Source organism: Peromyscus leucopus, chromosome 13, assembly GCF_004664715.2.
Source record: "Peromyscus leucopus breed LL Stock chromosome 13, UCI_PerLeu_2.1, whole genome shotgun sequence".
NCBI lineage: Eukaryota > Metazoa > Chordata > Mammalia > Rodentia > Cricetidae > Peromyscus > Peromyscus leucopus.
The window spans coordinates 19,067,195-19,086,826 of record NC_051074.1 but is presented as its reverse complement, the minus strand read 5'-3'; the positions used below and the strand labels follow the sequence as shown (position 1 = coordinate 19,086,826).

General features: G+C 37.0%; 1 protein-coding gene across 1 annotated transcript in view; it reads left to right on the top strand.

The window, feature by feature from the left end:
- Fbxl17 (F-box and leucine rich repeat protein 17) overlaps positions 1-19,632 on the top strand; it is a 450,353-nt gene that overhangs the window by 27,164 nt on the left and 403,557 nt on the right. Inside the window, exon 4 of the mRNA XM_028874005.2 lies at positions 4,222-4,353. Coding sequence (XP_028729838.1) covers positions 4,222-4,353 — 132 coding nt within the window. The remainder of the gene's footprint in view (positions 1-4,221; positions 4,354-19,632) is intronic.

Genomic DNA, 19,632 nt, shown 5'->3' with positions numbered 1-19,632 from the left:
ATGTGTTGCTACTGAACGGAATTGCCTTCTTTAACGTAGCTAGGACACCCTGAAGAATCTACCTTGGACATCTTGTATATAAGGGTTGTTGCAGTAATGCCATCTTAATATGTCTTCAGCACAGTCCATTAGTTCTTTTCATCTTGATGTTGGATTCGATTTCCTATTACCTAGCTGTTATGTCTTCTTTCTTTGATATATTCTTATGTTTTGTAGAGTACTTTTCTTTTTTTAAATACTATCCTTATTAAAAATACATGTGAGATAGTTTTTTGGGAACTTAAGTGTCTGGAAACAAACAAACAAGCAAAACACTCCCAAAAAACCAAACCTGTAATTCTTTCAGTTTAATTGAAGTCTTGAGTGCAGAGTTCTACTCTAGAAATACAGTTATTCAGAATTTGATGGTACTGCTCTGGTGCTTTATTATAGCACTTTTAAGAAGTTTGAGGCATTCTTAATTCATCCCTTTGTGTGAATCTAAATTTTGTTGGAAGCCTGGAGAATCTTCTTCATAGCTAGAATGGTGAAATTGTATGATGATTTGCATGGTGATAAGTCTGTTTTGATCATCTGTGCTAGACATGTGGATGAACCCTTTCAGTTTGGAACATTTAATAGGTTTTTAAAAGTTCCTCCAGTTCTACAAGTATGAACTTTTATGTAATTTCAGATTTATTAGCAATGTGTCTCTGTTCTTAGTGCCAGAATTCAAACGCTGTGTTCTACTCCCAAATACCCCAGCCCTGGACTTGACTCTAGCCTGAGAACAGCAGTCTTCTGCCATTGTGGACTAGGAGCAAGGTCCATGTAGAAAGTGATGGAGAGGTGGTTGAGGGTTAAAGTGGTACTTAGCAGACTTTGAATAGTCCTGTTTTTATCCTCTGTCAGACACATGTGAGCCAGTTCAGACTTCTGAATATTGGTTTGGGTTCAGTTTTCTTAGTGTAAGTTCTAGAAATATACCTGCCTTTTTTGATGAATTAAATGGGATTTGACAGCTGATACTAATGAGTATGATGAATAGCAATGAAAGTTATATTTCTAGGTATATGCAATAACAGCAATGTCTCAAATTATGTTCAAATTATATTATGTGCAAAACCACCAATTTAGCTACTGTACTGTAGTGGTGTTTTAGTTACCATGGTGTTTTGCTTATAATGTGAAGGAAAGACTAAAGCTTAGGTAAACGATCTTATGAAAATGAATTCATGTTCTTGTTTTCTACTCTTCTGGTAACTATGCATTGAGTAGTTTTGAATCTGGAGTTAACTATGACAGAATTATAAAGCAACAATCATGGCTTTTTGCGTTTGTCCATTTTAAAGCAGGCTCTTTTGGCAGGGATGAGGTTGAGTGGTAGAGTGCTTGTGTAGTATCCACAGCTCCTGTTTCAGAACTTCCACACTGAAAAAAAGAAGTATTCGAGAGAGCTTTGCATGTACAACTTGATCAGTATTTCCATTCATTCATTCAGAAATACTTAAAAGTACAAGTAAGGACAAGGACTGAAAGCACCTATCTCCACATCCTCAGAAGAACATTGGACAGTTTAGCTTGCCTTGTTGATGAAAGTTCTGGAGAAATTAGGAATACTAGGAACATGCCATAAACAATAAAGGCTGTATCCAGCAAATAGCCAACATTATACTAAGTGGGAAAAAACTTTTTCTCTAAGATCTGTAACGAGAAGAATTTCACTCTCGCCACTCTCCTGGAGAATGTTGATGCTTTAACCAAAGCAGTAAGACATAACACAGATGGACAAAAATAGAGAAAGAAGTCAGGCTATCTTTATTCATAGACAGTATGATTCTATACTTAAAGGACCCCTTAGACTCTACCAGAAAATTAGATCTAGTACACCTTTTCAGTAAAGTTGCAGGATACAAAATCTACATACAAAAGTTAGTGACTTTCTTATATACTAATAAACTCTTGAAGAAAGAAATTGAGGAAATATTCTTTAAAAGTATTCAGGAATAATCCTAACCAAAGGAGCGAAAGACTTCTAAAATGAAAACTTGAAGACACTGAAAAAAAAAACCAAAGAAGATACTAGAAAATGGCAAAATCTTCCATGCTTCTGGATTGGAAATTTTAATGTTATGAAGATGATTGTATTATTGAAATTAATATACAGATTTAATACAGTCACCATTAAAATTCCATTGACATTCTTTATGGAACTGGGAAACATAATCCAAAGGTTCATATGAAGCATAGAAAACTAGTAATAGCCAATGACTTCCTAAGGAGAAAGAACACAGCTCGAGGTGTTCTAATACCTGAATTCTACTATCCACTTATAGTGTCAAGACCCTGAAATACTTTCAGAAAAATAAGATCTGCAAACCAATGGGATGGAACAGGATCCTGAAATAAGCCGGCCCAGCTCTGAATGTGTAATGTTCAACAAATGAGTAAAGTTAAGATCCGCCTCTGTTGCACTGTATAAAATCACTTCAAAGTGAATCAAGGACCTTAATGAAAAATCTGAAACTTCTAGAAGGAAACGGGGAATACACTTAAAGGTAGATAGGAACCTTCTGAACAGGAAATAATCCCAAAAATTAACAAATGAGACTACACACAATTAAAAGTGTCAGCTGAATGTACAGGATCTTACAAAAGAGGATAAAGTCTTTGCCAGCTGTACTTCACACAAGAGCCAATATCTAGAATTTATGAAGAACTGCAAAAATTTAATAGTCCCTCTAAGATGAAAGGAAATGAATTAATGAAACAGATAGTTCTCAGAAGAAACACAAACAGCCAATAAATATTTACAGAAGGGTTCAGTGTCCCTAGCCATCAGGGAAATGCAAACGAAAATAACTTGGAGATTCTGTCTCATCCCAGTGAGAAGAGCTATCATCAAAAGTGATGATAAGTCATGGTGAGGATGTGTGGAAAGAGGAGCCTTGTTCACGACTGATGGGCCTGTACTAGTGTGGCCTTTATGGAAGTCACTGTGGAGGCTTTTCAGAGACATAAAACCAGGTCTGCCATACGACCTGGCCATACCACTTCTGCGCATGCACTCTTGGGACTCCCTCCTAGCGCAGAGATACTTGTGCATTTATATTTCCTGCTGCTTTAGTCGTCATAACAAGGACACGAAACCAACTTAGATGCCCATTAGTAGATGATTGGGTAACAAAAATATGATACACAGTGGAAATTTGCATAGCTGTAAAGAAAAATGAAATTGTGCAATTTGCAGGAATAACACATGGATTTTGCAGGAATAATACATGGATCTGTAGATTATTTTAAGCAAATTGACCCATTTATAGAAAGACAAAGACTGCATGTTCTGTCTCATATGAATTTCAGCTTGTAACACACATACACACACACACACACTCACTCTCTCTTTCTCTCACATACACACACACACACACATACACACACGCTCATACACACGGAAGAGAGAGACAGACAGATAGGGGAGAGGAGTATGGGCAAAGATTGAGAAATTAGGAGATCAAGAGAGGACAGTTTTGCTGAGGGAGGAGAGGACAGTGGGGGTCCATGTGATATGAAAGCATAGAGGAGATGGAAGATGAAGGGGTGTAGGGGCTGTGGGGGGTGTGGGGGGAGAAGAATCAACCAAAACAAATTTTCTTGAAAATATCATAATGCAACAGTACACTGTGCTAATTTAAAGAGTAAGTATTAAAAAGCATAGATAGTCAAAGGGATAAAGCTCTATGCAGTCATTAATCAAAACTAATTGTCTACATGTTGGTATGTATTTCAGCCTATTTTTGTATGTGTGCATGTTAATTTAAACATGTACATATTACGCTGTAAAAGTGTATATATTTTCATATCTTTACTTTTCTGAGACTCCAGTTTTTAATGGCCATATAATACTGATTTTTATGACTATCCTGTAATTTGTATATTTAGGTTTTTTTTCCACCATCTACACACTCTATTAAGTTTAAGAGAAATAAAAGCCTGAACTAAAACTGTTAAGAAATCTGTACTTTGGTGTCTTGTAATGTAGTTGAAACAGGCTTGTTAGAAGGTAGATGGTTTCTAAAACACTGTTTTAAGTTATTAGTAGCCTTTATTAGATTGTATTATTTTAAATGTAACTTATAAATCATTCTTTAACTTTGGTATGGCTACTTTAGAATACTGTACACTAGAAATACGCTATCTCTGTCATTTTCTGAGCACTGAGCCAAATGTCTTTGTTTGCAGCTGGGCTCCAAATGCAGAGAACTCAAAGACATTCACTTTGGCCAGTGCTACAAGATCTCAGATGAGGGCATGATTGTCATAGCTAAGGGCTGCCTGAAGTTACAGAGAATATACATGCAGGAGAACAAACTGGTAAGTGCTGTTTGCATTCATGCTGTCAGCTTGGTACCCTTTGAGTCCCTTGTATTTTGTTTACAGATTATCTTCTGGTTGTCAAGTGGCAAATCCTACTCATTGAAAAGCAGAGACCTCCTCCAAACTGTTGTCTAGTGTGGTCGTCTAAGTGAATAGATGCTTGTGTATGGTGCTGGGTTGTTAAATATTCTTCACTTAATGTACTCTTTGTGTCTTTAAAGAATTTCGACAGTGAATTAACCCAGGTAAACTGGAATAGATAAAACTTGTTGGCAAAACCTGTCCATCGTTTGAGTTTCTGTGGAATTATAATTCTAGACTAAGAATATTTTAATGCTCATTATATAATACATTATATAGTGTATAAATTATAATACATTTTTAAATAAAATTTTTTACTTAGAATGGTAAAAAGATAGGACCTGGTAAATTTGGGCAAATAATCTTGATAATTACGTAAGTTTTATATTTTAAGTACATGTATGTGTGTCTCACAGTGTATAATGCACTACTCAATTTTCTTTTATTGAGATGTAATTACATAAGATTCATTAGTTTTTATTATATCCATAAGCTGTGCAGTCATTACCAATATCTAATTGTATAACATTTCTTTATCAGATCAAACCCTTATTATTAGCCATCGCTCCCTGTTTTTTTCTAGCACTTGATAACTGCAATTTATTTCCTGTTTTTATAAATTATCCTATTTTATATGTTTTGTAGCATGTGATCCTTTGTGTCTTTTTTTAGGTTCATCCATGCTGTAGCTTGTATCCACATTTCAGTCCTATTTATGGCTGAATGAAATGCAAAGCCATTTAATTTTAACTGATAGGGATATCATATCAGTTACCAGAAGATGTTATCACTGGGAAGGAACTAGTGGGAACTTCCAGTGTTGAAAATAATGTATTTATAAAAAAGACTTGTTTTTAAATTTGCATCTCAAAATGTCGACATTTTTATTGCTATTTTCAGTTTTTAAAATTCTAAAATTTTTAAGAATTTTGAGATTATAATATAATTACTTTTTCCCTTTTCTTTCCTCCATCCAGACCGTCCTGTAGACCCTTCTTCCCCACTCTCCTTCAGATTCATAGCCTTTTTTCTCTGTTATTGCTTACATCTGTATTCCTAAATATAACTTGTTCAGTTTGTATAGTTCTTTGTATGCGTGTTTTCAGGGCTGACCACTTGGTATTGGCTATCCAGTCAGTGTGCTCTTCCCTGGGGAAGACAAGACCACTGCTCTCACTCCTGGCTTTCCTCAGTTGTCTGTGGTTCTTTGTGTAGGGTTGAAGCCTTGTAGGTCTCTTCAGTTTGGCATGTCTTTTGGTGTCGTCATTGTTTAGCTCATGTTTGGGGGTCATGTTGGTAAGACGGTATGGGTGTAGTCTCACAGCAGTTTGGGGGTCACGTTGGTAAGACTGTATGGATGTAGTCTCACAGCAAGCCCCCTGGTCCTCTGGCCCTCCCAATCTTTCTGCCTCCTGTTCTGCAATGTTCCCCGAGCATTAGGTGAGAGAGTGTTTTTTAGATGTCTACTGGGACTGGGGTTCACAATTGCCTTTTGATTGTTGGGGTTTTCTGTAGTGGTTTCTATTTATTGCGAGACGTTTGTAGTGCTATTTGCTCTGCCCATGACCTTGGGCTGTAAGGCCCAAAGGAGGTGGTGCTTCTTGACCTTGTATGTGACCTCTTATAAGGAGTTGAAGGGTCACATGCCCCTTCTTCCTGCTCCTGCCTGCGAAGTGGATTCACTCCTGGCTAGATCAGAGGATGTCTTCAGCTGTCAACTCCATTCTGTATTCGTGTCCTCAATTTATATCTTAATAAATTCTGTTACCCATTTAATAAACTCACATGGATTGATCCTAATAGAAGTTTCCTTGATGAAGAGTGCAGATCACTTATCTGTGGGTCTAAGGACAAATGTTTATAGATTGTTGTTAGGGATTTTGCTGGCTTAGTAAATTAGTGGTTGTAGGCTTTCCTCAGTAACGATGATTTCCCTTGTACTGAGTATTTAGGTAGATTTCCAGTACCAGACATGGTTGGTCTTCCTCTTATTGATCAGATTTTAATGGAGCTACCACTGATGCATTTGTGCCACTACTGGACCCTTAGGGCTATCACGCCGAGGTGGTGGTTGATGTGGTTCATAGGTGTCATAAGTGGGTAGAACTGTTGGTTGCCTCCTTCCTTTGGAAGCTTTCTCCGTGCTTTCTGGTACATGAATGCTAGTCCTCAAGAGGACCCATTCATTTTTAAAAGGCAATGAAATGCCTCACATGTATGGACTTCAGTTGTGGAAGGGTTTTGAAGCATCACCTCTTCTATTGAGATGACACTATTTCAAAGTTATTTTAAAATAGAAGTACTGTGAACTAAAGTGCTTTTATTACCTCAAAATACGCTTTTCCCTTGAAAATACACAATAAAAAGTACCTCAGAGTTCTTTTTAAAGCTAATATAAATGTAACCACTTGAGGGTGTCTGAGTTTATAGAGTTAGGTATTCTGTGTTAGATAGACTGACGTTTTGTTCCTTACTTGTGTTGTGACCCAGCAGAAATTATTGAAGGCCATTAGACCTCATTTAATGTTAATGGTGTTATATTGATATTTGTCTTTCAGGTTATAGTTGAAGATTAAATGGCATAATAAATACTCTCAAATTTTTTAATGCAATTTCTGAACCATAAGATACACTAGAAGCCTAAGGTAGTTCATATTTGATAAGTGATTTATTCAGCTTTTGTTTTCATGGTACACAACATAATTAAAGATCATTAACCCTGTCTCACACATTCTCTAGTCTTTACTGGGATAGTTGTTGATTTGACGAACACTTATCTTCTTGTTTGTAAGCACAGAGAAACACCTCTGTTGTCGCCAGAGGAGGTAGCTAGTGGCCTTGCACAGGAGGCACTATTCACGGGGGGAGGTTATGCTTCAGTTTCTTGCTTTTTTGGTCCATGTTGTATTACATTGAAAATGTGACATATACTTAAATCCGAAGGAAATAAGGTCTGGGTTTAGTTTTTATTTCATGGAGGATTTAAAGTGTTGTGATAAACCTTAAAGAGAAGCCAATGTAATTCTCAGTGAGGTTCTTAAAAGGAATTCAGAACACATTGAGCTCTGTTGGACAGTTGAATATCGGATAACTAACTTCCCACAGGACTTAAATGTATTTATGTAATAAAGTGAAATATGTAAGTAGTCAACTGTTTTTGTTTTGACAAGTATTATTGGTCTTTGCTAATTACATTAGCTACTAATAGAGGAACTTAAGAAAGAACACTATGCCAGAAAGGATGCTATAGAATTTGACTTGTGCTTTGATCAGTATTCAAATGAACTCTGTTATTAATCTTCTCCAAAAGACTTGGAGCTGCTGCATAGTCGGGAATGGCCGCAGTTGATTGCACACATCTTTCATGTTAAGCCTTGGCCTTTAGATGGCAGCATTGTCTTGGTATATGTTTCACCGACGGCGCTTTTCCATCCTTGATGCAGCTATAAAGATGTAAGACTTAGTTTCTGCTGATGTGAGGCTTCATTTAAAATTTTTGTCCTTCAGATGGCATTAATGGGGACATTTCTTTTTCGTGTATTATGATACTAATTGCATGAAGAATGCTATAAGTTGAATTGCCTTTGTATGTGAAGCAGAGAGAGGCTTAAATATTCTTATATTCAAGAAGGGTGGGGTGATGGGAAGAAGGAAGGGATGCAAAATACAAGAGTGGTAAATCTGTGCCCACCACACAGACATTGTCAATAGCCTGTTAAATTTTCTGATGCTTTTTGAAGTAATAAAGCAAGGCAGCTTCGGTATCTGTCGCTTTGCATTTTTGTTCTCCCGTTTTCTCTTTCCAAAGGGAGCTATAATAATAACCTTCTAAAAAGTAATTTAACGGCCATGTGAAGAACATGGTGTTTACTTGTCTTCACATGGATTTTATATCTCTTGTGATGTGGTTAAGTATCTCGTCTCATAGTGTATGTTCAGACTGTACTTGGTATTTAGTTTAATTGTTGAGGTCTAGCCACAAAAACTATGTAATTCTTTTTTGGTTTTTCGAGACAGGATTTCTCTGTGTAGTTTTGCTGCCTGTCCTGGATATTGCTCTGTAGACCAGGCTGGCCTGGAACTTGGATCTGCCTGGCTCTGCCTCCTGAGTGCTGGAATGTACCACTGCCGCCCAGCCTACCAATTCATTACTTTTAACTCCTGCTTATCTGTCATATGTTCCCTGCTTATCCGTTCATAACTGAAGGCACTTACATTGTACCTGGCATTTTGTTGTCCTAAGCGGTAAAGTCTGTGTGTAAGTCTACTGTGCTTATGTGAAAGGATTTCTGTATGTATAGTCCAAGGTACTAAGACAAGTTCAGGTTCAATTTATTTCTACTAATGCTAGGTCACTCTCATTAATTGAAGTGGTTTGGATGTGCTTTGTGCTAATGGCTTGTCACTTCTTTTGAGGGTAGGGAGTATCTAGTCACCTTCTTGTTCTTCCTTTCCAAGTGTAGACATAAAACAGAGATTCAGTAAATATTGGTTAGTGATATATAGGTGACTTCTGAATTGTACAGGCTATATTAAAATGGATTTCTTTAAATACTTTGGGAATGTACTTTTAAAAAGAAGATATATTTGAACAAGTAAATAATAGCTTTATAGTTTAAAGATGCAGAATCAACAGTTTTAGGATTTTTAAATAAAACAAATAAGTAGATTTCTTTTAATGTAGTTCCCATACCAATGATGTAATTTTTGGGTGCATTTTTTGATCAGCCAAGTTCGTCAGTGAAGTTGGGGAGTACTCGGGCAACATCTGTAGTTCTAACCAAATAGACTGTAGAATTCTTGTTAGAATTATGCTGGCTTGTGTGTTTTGTTATTAAATTGGCTTTATTTTGTTGAAATATTATTTGAAAGGTGAATATAATTAAAAGTAGAAATTATTTAGCAGGATAATATCAATCTACTCCTATGTTCTTTACTAGGTCTTGTCATTCTCTTTTCAATTTATTGATATCTTTCTCTCTTTTTTTTTAAAGATTTATTTATTATGTACATAGAAGAGGGTGCCACATCTTTTTACAGATGATTGTGAGCCACCATGTGGGTGTATCTTTGATGTACCAGCTATCTTATCAACATAAATGCATTTAGTCTATCATTTTAAATGCATAGAAAAAGAAGAATGAATATGTGTATATTTCTACCTACCCTGTGTGCCAGTGTGTATGTAGGGCAGGCAGTGGCTTGGATAATATCTAAATAACTTTTCTTGGTAGTGCATTAATTTTTCACCCTGCAGATTCACTTGCCTAATTATATTTGTTTAGTAATATTAAAATTGGTTGATAAACTCCAGGAACTCATCAGCTAATGATGGGAAATGCCCAGATGCTAGCAGAACCTCAGAGGAATTTACTTAGTGTTAGAAGCTCTGATAGAGACAGCCCAGCTTGGAAAATGCAGGGTGGACTGTACTCAAAATAGGATGCTACAAATGCTATTTTTATATTCTTTTTCTAAAATAATTTTTGTGTCAAATTTTAGCTTCCTCCCATGAGTTTAACATCTCCAGTTAAGGAAGTGATTTCTGGTTGTTGGGTGTCTCCACTTGTGTCTCTTCCTGGTTTTTGATGTGTAATTTAAACATTTTTACATTCTCAGGGTTGCATATTTTCAGAAATTAGAAAGATATGAGCAAATTGAATTATCTCTCAGATACAAGAGTGAAAGTGCTGTCTCGGCTTTGTGCTCGATGCTGGCACCAGGAGATAGTGTGTTAAAGCATCACATCATTAGGCTTGGCAAATAGAGATTTATAAGGCTGGGTGCCAGAGGGATGCTGGGAGTACATTCAGCTGTCATTTCTGAGTACTTGTTTCCCGCCCCGCAGCCTGCCAGTCAGCAAATGGGAGGTGTTATTTGATCTGGGTGGAAGTTTGGATAGTGTTTTTCTTTATTCACAGTAATGAGATGCTAAGGTTTTGAGGTTATCGGAGACTTCATTTCATTTCTTATTTCAGTGGTTAGGCTTAGATGAAAGAATTGGAGAATTAATTTTTCCCCTTTTCTTTTTTCCATCCTTTCCCCCCTTTTCTTTCCTTTAAACTTACCTCTCTGGATGTAGTTTACAAACTATATTTTAATCTGGTTTACAGGTCCATCGTTTACAGCTTTTCCATTATTTTATTATCATTATTTAAAAGATGCACAATTGTGAACACTCTCTGACACTTGGTCTTCTGCCAAAAGCTGTACAAGTTATGTTCCGGTGCAAACGTGTGGGTGGTGCTGTTGCTGTGGGTGCCGCAGATTTACCTGCTCATGTTATGAAGGTTGTCTGCATTGCTCTTTTTTTTTGAAATCTTTGCTTTTTAAAATAAAAATTACTTTGTTGTAGTGAATTTACAAATAAAGTCATCATACATTTAGGTTTAGGCAGCTCTTCAAACAAACACTGTCCCAGTCCAGAATCTACTTTATTGAACTTCTGTGCAATTAGAATAGCCATTCTGAAGTTTTGGAAGTGTGAAGTCATTTTGAAGTCTTAGTTTAATGGAGCTTTGTAAATTTCCTATCAATTTCATTCTTATGGACTTCTGTAGCTGAAATATTCCTGGTCCCACCTGGCTTCTGCGGTTGCACACCAAGTAAAGACACAGGCTTATATTAATTAAAACTGTTTGGCCATTAGCTCAGACTTATTACTGACTAGCTCTTACACTTAAACCCATAATTCTTATCTATATATAGCCATGTGGCTAGTTCCTTTTCTCAGTTCTGCCTTCACATCTTGCTTCCTCTGTGTCGGGCTGGTGACTCTTGATTCAGCCTTCCTCTTCCCAGCATTCTCCTTGTCTGTTTATCCCACCTATACTTCCTGCCTGGCTACTGGCCAATCAGCATTTTATTTATCAACCAATGGGAGCAACACATTTACAGCATGCAGAGCACCATCACCCATCATTTCCCCTTTTCTTTCTATTTAAAAGGAAATTTTAACTTTGACATAGTAAAAATACATATAACAAAACAGTTATCAAGCAAGAATTATAGTTATAATATTTAGTCTATTTGTATTTGGCAAAAATCAAAGAAGATATCCTATCTATTCTATATTTTTGAGTCCAAGGTTCCTATCTACTTTATCTCCTATCAAAACCAAGGAAAACCATAATTATAACTATCTAGTCTTCAACTACATCAAAGAACTCAGAAGGATATATTACCTAAGTAAACAAGAAGAACATTGTAAGCAATTTCCAAAAATCTAGAATGACAGAGACAGCTGCCTGCCTGGACAGTCATCTAAAGTTCTTTAAAGTTGGGCATCCATCTTCAGCCCACAGGCCTAGAGTCTCTCAGTCACTTCTCTATGTGTCCTGTAGAATGTCTGTTAGTTCCCTCTGAGAAGCCGGAACAGGAAGGACCATTTTGCCAAGCAAAGTTCAGTGGTCACCTTCCTGTGGGTCCTGCATGCCTAGTAGATGCAACATCTTGTCCAGCAGTCCAGGCAAGAACAGTTTCTTGCCCAAATGGCTGTTTTTACCGAGAAGAAGATAAACTCCATGTAGAGTGTCTTCGATGCTCATCTTTCTCTCTGAAGTAAATCAGACCTGCCAGGAGCAGACGTGTCTCACTGTCCAGAAAGTCTAAGTTTAAAAAACACATTAAATGCCATATTCTGGAGGTCTTTGAAGGGTGTGAAGAACCTAAAAAACTTAACATGACTATAAGTTTGATTATTGTAGAAGATTAGTTATTAATCTGGGTTTCTTAATTATCCATTATAATCTTGGGTCTCTGAGGGAGTCGAAGATTAGATAGTTATAGTTACAGTTTTCCTTGTTAAGAATTTCAGAAAAGAAACTCACTAAAGAGGTGTAAAGTGTATAAATTTGAAAGATATTATAAGAGTTCTCTTGTTAGTAATATTAAGTTAGGATAGAAAGTGAACCAAGTATATTTTGGACTTACCAAAATAGGATAGATAATGGAATATTTTCTCTGAGTTTGTCAAATGCAAATGGACTAGACATTGTTGAGGTGTTTATTGCTTTTTATATTGTATATATTTTTTGTACTTATTGTATGTAGTTTTTCTTATTAGTTATAACCTTTTTTTTTCTTAGAATACAAAGGGGAAATGTGGTGATATTTTATTTGTGCTGAAATCTGAATATTTTATTTGTATGTTAATAAAGTTTGCCTGGAGATCAGAGGTCAAAGCGAGCCATAAACAGAAGTCAGGTGGTGGTAGCATACACCCTTAATCTGATCACATGGCAGGCAGAGTCTCTGTGTGGTTAAGGACACAGCCAAGTGTGGTGACACACGTCTTTAATCCCAGTACCAACCATAGAGACCTGGAGGTCTGTATAGATAGGCAGTGACGAGGAAGTGATGTGGCTGAGCTTAGAGCCAATGAAAAGGCAGAATAGGAAGGCAATAGAAGCTCAGGTTAGACAGGAAGGAGCTTTTTCTGGGAAAGCTACAGTGTGGTGGTAAGCTAAGGCTAGTTGTGGCTATTCACTATTTTTCTGATCTCTTTGGCTATTACTCCTGTATTTGGCTCTGTGTTTTTTATTTAATAAGACTGTTTAGACATTTGTCTACAGACTTATCTATGACAAACAAAGCAAAAAGACCACAACTGAGTTGATATTGTGTCTTTTATGGCTCATATTCTTTTTTTTCTGCATTCCACCCATCATCACCCAATATTGCCCTTTTTTATTATTCTTAATATATACTACATTATACCCAATTATAGCTGTTTACATGTATGCATGTATACTTTATAGGCTAAGATCTGCATTTGAAGGAGAACGTAATTTTTATCATTCTGAGATCGAGTAACCTCTCTTAATTATATAGTTTATATTTATTCTCCTTAATGCATATTATATTATGCCCATAATTACAGCTGTTTACATATATGCACATTGACATTGTAGGCTAAGATCAGCATGTGCAGGAGAACATGCGATCTTTTTTCTTACATTAGGTGAACTCATTTAATAGTATACATTATAAGGCCACCTACAAATTTGCTGGTTTCCTTTAGAGTTGAATTATATTCCCTTTCCTGTATGTGTCAGATTTTCCTCTGTTGGGCGTCTGGGTTGTTTCTATTTCCTCGCTGTTTTGAATAAAGCAGCAATAGACCCAGACGTCCATGTCTCTGAACACAGGTGCAGAAATTCTCCACAAAATAGTTGCAAGACAAGTGCAGTAACACATGAAGAATGTCATGCATTATAACCAAGTGGGCTTCATCCTGGAGAGGCAAGATTGGGTCAACATATATAAGTTAATAAATGGAATATACTGTTTAAGTAAACTTCCACAAAGCTACCATATCAATACTGAAAAGCATCTGAACTCAGCATGCTTTTGTGACAAAAGTCCTCCAGATATTAGGAATAGAAGGAACAGACCTCCAGATGACAACAGTTGTATACAACAGACTGTTTACAACAAATCCTTAGCCAGCATTATATTAGAGACAAATAATAGCATTTCCTCTAAAATCAGGAGTGAGACAAGGATGCCCATGGTTCCCTCTTATTCACTGTAGTGTTTGAAGTATTACCTATAACAATTAGACAAGCAAACTAAATAAGAGAGGTAAACATAGGAAAAGAAAAAGTCACACTGTCAGGATTTGCATATGATATGAATTTATACTTGAGACCTTAGTAGAACTTACTGGAAAACCCTTAAATCTAATGAACACATGAAATTGTAGGGTACAGAATCTATATAAAAAACAGTAGCCTTCATTTATATTAACAATGCACTCTTAGAGAAATAAATTAGGGAAACTACCTCATTTATAATAGCTTAAAAACAACAATAACAATAATAGCAATCAAAGAACAGACCGACGATGACATCCTAGGAATACATCTACAACTACAGGAAACAGAACAGACCGACGACATCCTAGGAATATACCCAGCCAAAGAAATGAAAAATCTCTGTGATGAAGACTTGAAGACTCTGAAGAAAGAAGTGAGAGACTATACTGGAGGATGGAAAGACCTCCCATTGCTCCTAGATGAACAGAATTAATAGTGTGAAAATAGCTATGCTACCAAAATTATTTAAAGATTTAATGTAAAACATAAGCCTTAGTCAGGGTTACTATTGCTGTGATGAAACACCATGACCAAAACCACCTGGGGAAGAAAGGGTTTGTTTTCCACATCATAGTTGGTCATGAAAGGAAGTCAGGACAGGAACTCAGACAGGGCAGGAACCTGGAGGCAGGAGCTGATACAGAGCCCCATGGAAGGGTGCTGCTTACTGGCTTGCTCAGCCTGCAGCCCCGTCTTCTGTAGGCATGTCTGCAATTGGGGTTCCCTTCTTTCAGATGATTCTTGCATGTGTCAAGTTGACATAAAATTAGCTACCAGAACATATTAGAGTTCTGACGTTGTATTTCACAGATCTAGATTTAAAAAAAAAAAAAAATCCAAGAATTTAATGGACTCATAAAGGCCCAAATAGCCAAAGCAATCCTATGAAGTCAGAACAGTTACACCACAGAGCTATTGTGGTAAAAACAGCCCAGTACTGGCATTTAAAACAGACAGGGAGACCAGTGGAACAGAGCAGACGATCTGGAAACAAACCATCAAAGTTTTTGACACCTTACTTTTGATAAAGATGGAAAAACATGCAGTGGGAAAAAAGGATGGCTTATTCAAGAAATGATGCTAGCAAAATTAGATAACTACCTGCAAAAAATGAAACTGTATTTCACCTTTGTACAAATACGAATTCAAAGTGGATCAAAGACTTTAAAACCTTAAACACTGAAATTAACTGGACAGAACCACAGGGAGTGCTCTCAAAGACATCAGGGTAGGCAAGAACTTTCTGAAAGGAGCTGAGAAGCACAGCAGCCGGCCCAGGTACCAGTGGATGCGACTCCGTGCCATGAAAGCCTTTCTGCATAGCCAAGGAGTCAGCAGAGGCGGCCCACCGAATGGGACGAGTCTTGGCTAGCTGAGAATCGAAGAAATTAAATGCCATGGAAATAAGCTGCCAGTCCACAGATGAGCTGATGAATTGCAGTTTTCAAAAGAAGGAACCTAAAAGGCCAGTGACTATTTTTAAAAATGTTCAATTTCCCTAGTCACTGGGGAAACTCATAACTGTGCTAGGAGACCACGTTAATCGGTGTCAGAATATTCTTCCAAATATTTGAAAGAAATTAAAAAATATTTTTAGATTTATTATTACTACTATTTTTGGGGTGTGTGTGTGTGTGTTTTGCTCACATGTCTGTCTTTAACCAAGTATGTGCGTATTTTGCCCACATGTGTATCTGTAACCAAACACGTGCCTTGTGTGAGAAGGTCAGTACAGCACACTGATACCCTGGACTTAGAGTGAAAGATGATTGTAAGCCTCCATGTAGATGCTGGGAATTGAACCTGGGTCCTGCGGCAGCGTGGCCACACCTTCACCGCTGTGCCCTCTCTAGCCCCATTTGTTATCATTTAAAAACTTTATTATGATTTCCTCCCCCTTATTTACTCTAATATGTTTGTAGAATCAATTATTTGGGAATGAAGACCCAAACAACACATAAACAGATATTTTGTGTAGAATAATTTTGATTCTTTTTTCCCTCTTTCCCTCCCTCTCTCCCTCCCTCCCCCTCTCCCTCCCTTCCTCTTCCCCTTCCCTCCTTCCCTTCCTCCCTCTCTCCTTCTGTCCTTCTTTCTTTCTTTTTTGATTGTAAAGTGACATTTGGATAACTTGAGGGGAAAATTCTTGAGAAATTATTGATTCTGGCTCACTGTACTGTTTTTCCCTTAATTAATTGAGATACCTGGTGAAGTGAGAGGCTTTCCATAGCATTTTTATAGTTATTCCAAGTGTATAAGAGTCATCTTTTTCATATTTTAAGATCCAGTGAAAATGATCACATTTTACTAATGCACTTTGGGTTACACTTATGTACTAATGTGCACTAGTTCTCATATACTAATGTACTAGTAAGTTATAATGTTTTTAGAATGTTTATAAGAGTTTAATAATGCTAATTGTTGATAGTATAAAAATGAGTATTTTCCATGTAGTCCTCCATAGTAATAAATAACTTTTAGTTTCTTGGGTACATTTTCCTAATTTCTTCAGTTAACTTTTTAGACCTGGGTACCTTCCCCTTTCTGTAAATTCATGTGTCTTTCTTTCACTGTTTAGACGGTAACTTTTCCCATTTATTAGAATCAACTTAAAAGTACTTCAGTGCTCATCCTCCCATCCCAGGATTCTTCGTTGTGTACGTATAATGTTAATTATTCATTTGTGTTCATTATAGTACTATTCTACATTAACAGTCAGTCTGCTTGTTTGTTATTGGTCATGCACTTCTTCCCACTTTTTTAAAGTTAAGAAAATCTCTATTTTTTCATCAAGAAGAAAAGAGATGATGTTTTGAGTTTGTGTGACTTTAGAAGATCTTTAAACTACCTGCACTTCCCTTTAGTGCACACCTTATAATGACCTGTGCGTGAGTGTTAGAGGAGAGAGAAAATTTATATTTAAGAACTTATAAAATGTGTTAATGGAAGTTGAAGAATTACCAGTAAAATGTTATCAAAATGATGATTTTCCTTACTGCTCATTTTTAAAGAAGTGGTTGTTAGTAATGTCTTACAGAAGCCTTTACTCACAGCTTTCTTTAAATAAGACTGCTGGAATTTATTTTCAGCCCTCATCTAGTCTCACACCAAAACAGTATGAGAGTGTGTACTGTAACGGTCAGATCGGTTTCCTCTTGTGAATGGATGCATTGTTTTAGAAGGTGGTTCTCTTCTTAGGCCATAAAGGCAATATGCACTAAAACCCTAAAAATTGGGTGATTTTCTTTGCTACTAATGTGCTGTTTGACGGCTGTCTTAAGTTCACATAAGGGTTTGAAACTTTCCTTTACGGTTTAGAGTTGAAATACAATACATTGTATCCTTTGTTTTGTCCTGGAAGGGATTTAAACAAACTCTCTTTTGCACTTGTTGAATATGTATTTCATAGTAAACACCATGAAGTTTGCAGCAGTTAAGAAGATGAAGAATGAAAGATAAAAGATACACATTCAAGAAGGCTTGGTCTCACAGTGGCGCATAATCCTTTCTGCTGTCTGTCACTGGTACCCTAGCCCTGTACCTACCAGAACAAAAGAAACTGAATTGAAAATTGTGGGAGCCGGGGCACATTCTGTTGGCAGCACATCGCATGGCCCATAGGCCTTGTCAGGTCTCAGTTTGATGCCCTTTATTCTCCCTGACAGATGTGAGGTAGGGCCTGTGAGGGGGAAGTCATTACTAGAGAGAGGGCAGTGTCAGATCAAAAGTAACCAGTGATCAAACAAGGTAAAGGCTGGGGAAAATAAGCTCTCGCCCTGGCCTCAACACCTGCCTGATCACTGAAGGGAATAGTCCTTCTGCGTCAGGGCGAGTTGATTTTCTTTGATGTACAGTGAATTACAAGTCAGAGTAGAAGCTTAGTTGTAGTACACAAGATCTTTACTCCGAGTTCTTGGGCAGTTTGGGTGTTTCAGTTTTTGTTTCTATTACCTCGATGTATGCAGAAGTCATTCGCTGTTGAACAGCACAGTAAACTGTAGCTGCTCACTTTGTTGTCCTGGATGCCTAGTGATAGCACTGTTAGTTAAGTCTCAGTACAGTGTGGTCGGACTCTGCACATCGCCCAACTCTCCATTTCTGAAGTACCTAATTGGGATTTTAGTTAAATCATTTCTGTAATTTTAATGGTGGACATAAAGTAATGCACTAGTGACGTTTGGCACCCAGTAGATCCCCTCACAATGGAGCTCAGAGTGCTGCTTCCCTCGGGGATTTAAAACACAAGTGCATCTCAGAACTCACGTCTTAGTTTAGAATAACCGGCCCCATCATGGCAGTTGTGAGTGTGTAGAGACCTTACCAGTGGGGTTTATGTGTATGTTGTAACTTTGCCATTGCCCACTCACCCACAGCCCAGGTGTTTACCCACACCTGCTGTGCAGCAAACGCACATGAGGTAGGTTCCAAGCATCCCAGTTAAGTGTGTCCTCGTCGGGCTCTCCGTCTTCAGACTGTGTTAGAAATCTTCTGTACTGTATCTCGGGCCTCTGGATGCCTGTGTCATTTAGTCATCAAGTCATGGCAGGGAATTTGTTTGAAATTGCTTATTTTTTAAGACAGGAGAATAGTCTCAGTACCTTAAAAAGTAACATTGGCCTAGTAATTCCTTGTTTGAAGTTATGTGTTTGGTTTTGACATACTTAGAAAGCAAATTCTTTACATATGTAGAAATACAAACAAAAATTATTATCTTCCCATTAATTGATGTTTAATTAATTGTTAAGTATAAATTTGTTATATACTTCAAAATTAGATACTGAATTTATTGATATTTTCTGTCTGATTTATATAAAAATTCCTTATAAAATAACTGTGTTTAGGTCTAGTTTGACTTAGAGGGACATATATTGAGTTAGATGTATTCCAATTTTAAAAATTTTATAGGTGTAAATGGCATGCAAATGAAGCACGTGTCAGTGTGTAAACGTTATGGATGTAGCTCGTTGACTGCAGCTGTCCGTATCCTCTCATGCGTTGCACTTTCCTCACTCCACATGAGGGGTGAGAGCCAGCCATGGCCACTAGTGTTCCATGTTTTCTTACATCTGACTATCTACCAGGATAATGAATGTTGAGTGTTTTTCTTGTGTGATCAGAAGTTTAAGATCATTAATGATTGGTAAATGTGATGTTTTAGTGGGTATGTCAGTATTTAAGAAGGTTAAAATTTAATAAATTAAGGAAAGCATGCTTTTGGAGTTTAATTTGAGAATGATCCAAACCTAACTTTTAGTGTACTCTTTAATGTATTCTTGTGCCGCTGTTCAGATGTTTAGGTTGAGATCTTCAGTCCCTTGAGTTTTTCATCTTCCATTTGTAGATTGTGTGTACAGATTTTGTAATGAGGCCTTTGTTCTGTTGTTTTGATTTCCTGCAACTCTAGCAATGCCTGCGACTTAATGTCCAGCTTAGAAAAGTTATATTCTTTCAGGATGTACATTAGCTGATCAGCAGTCTAATCAATTGCTAGTGTAGCATGGGGTACTAAATTCAAACTTACCAAATTACTTTTGTGAAAGTTTACCACCTAGTTTATATTGTTACCAGTAACTGAATAAACATAGCCAATATCATT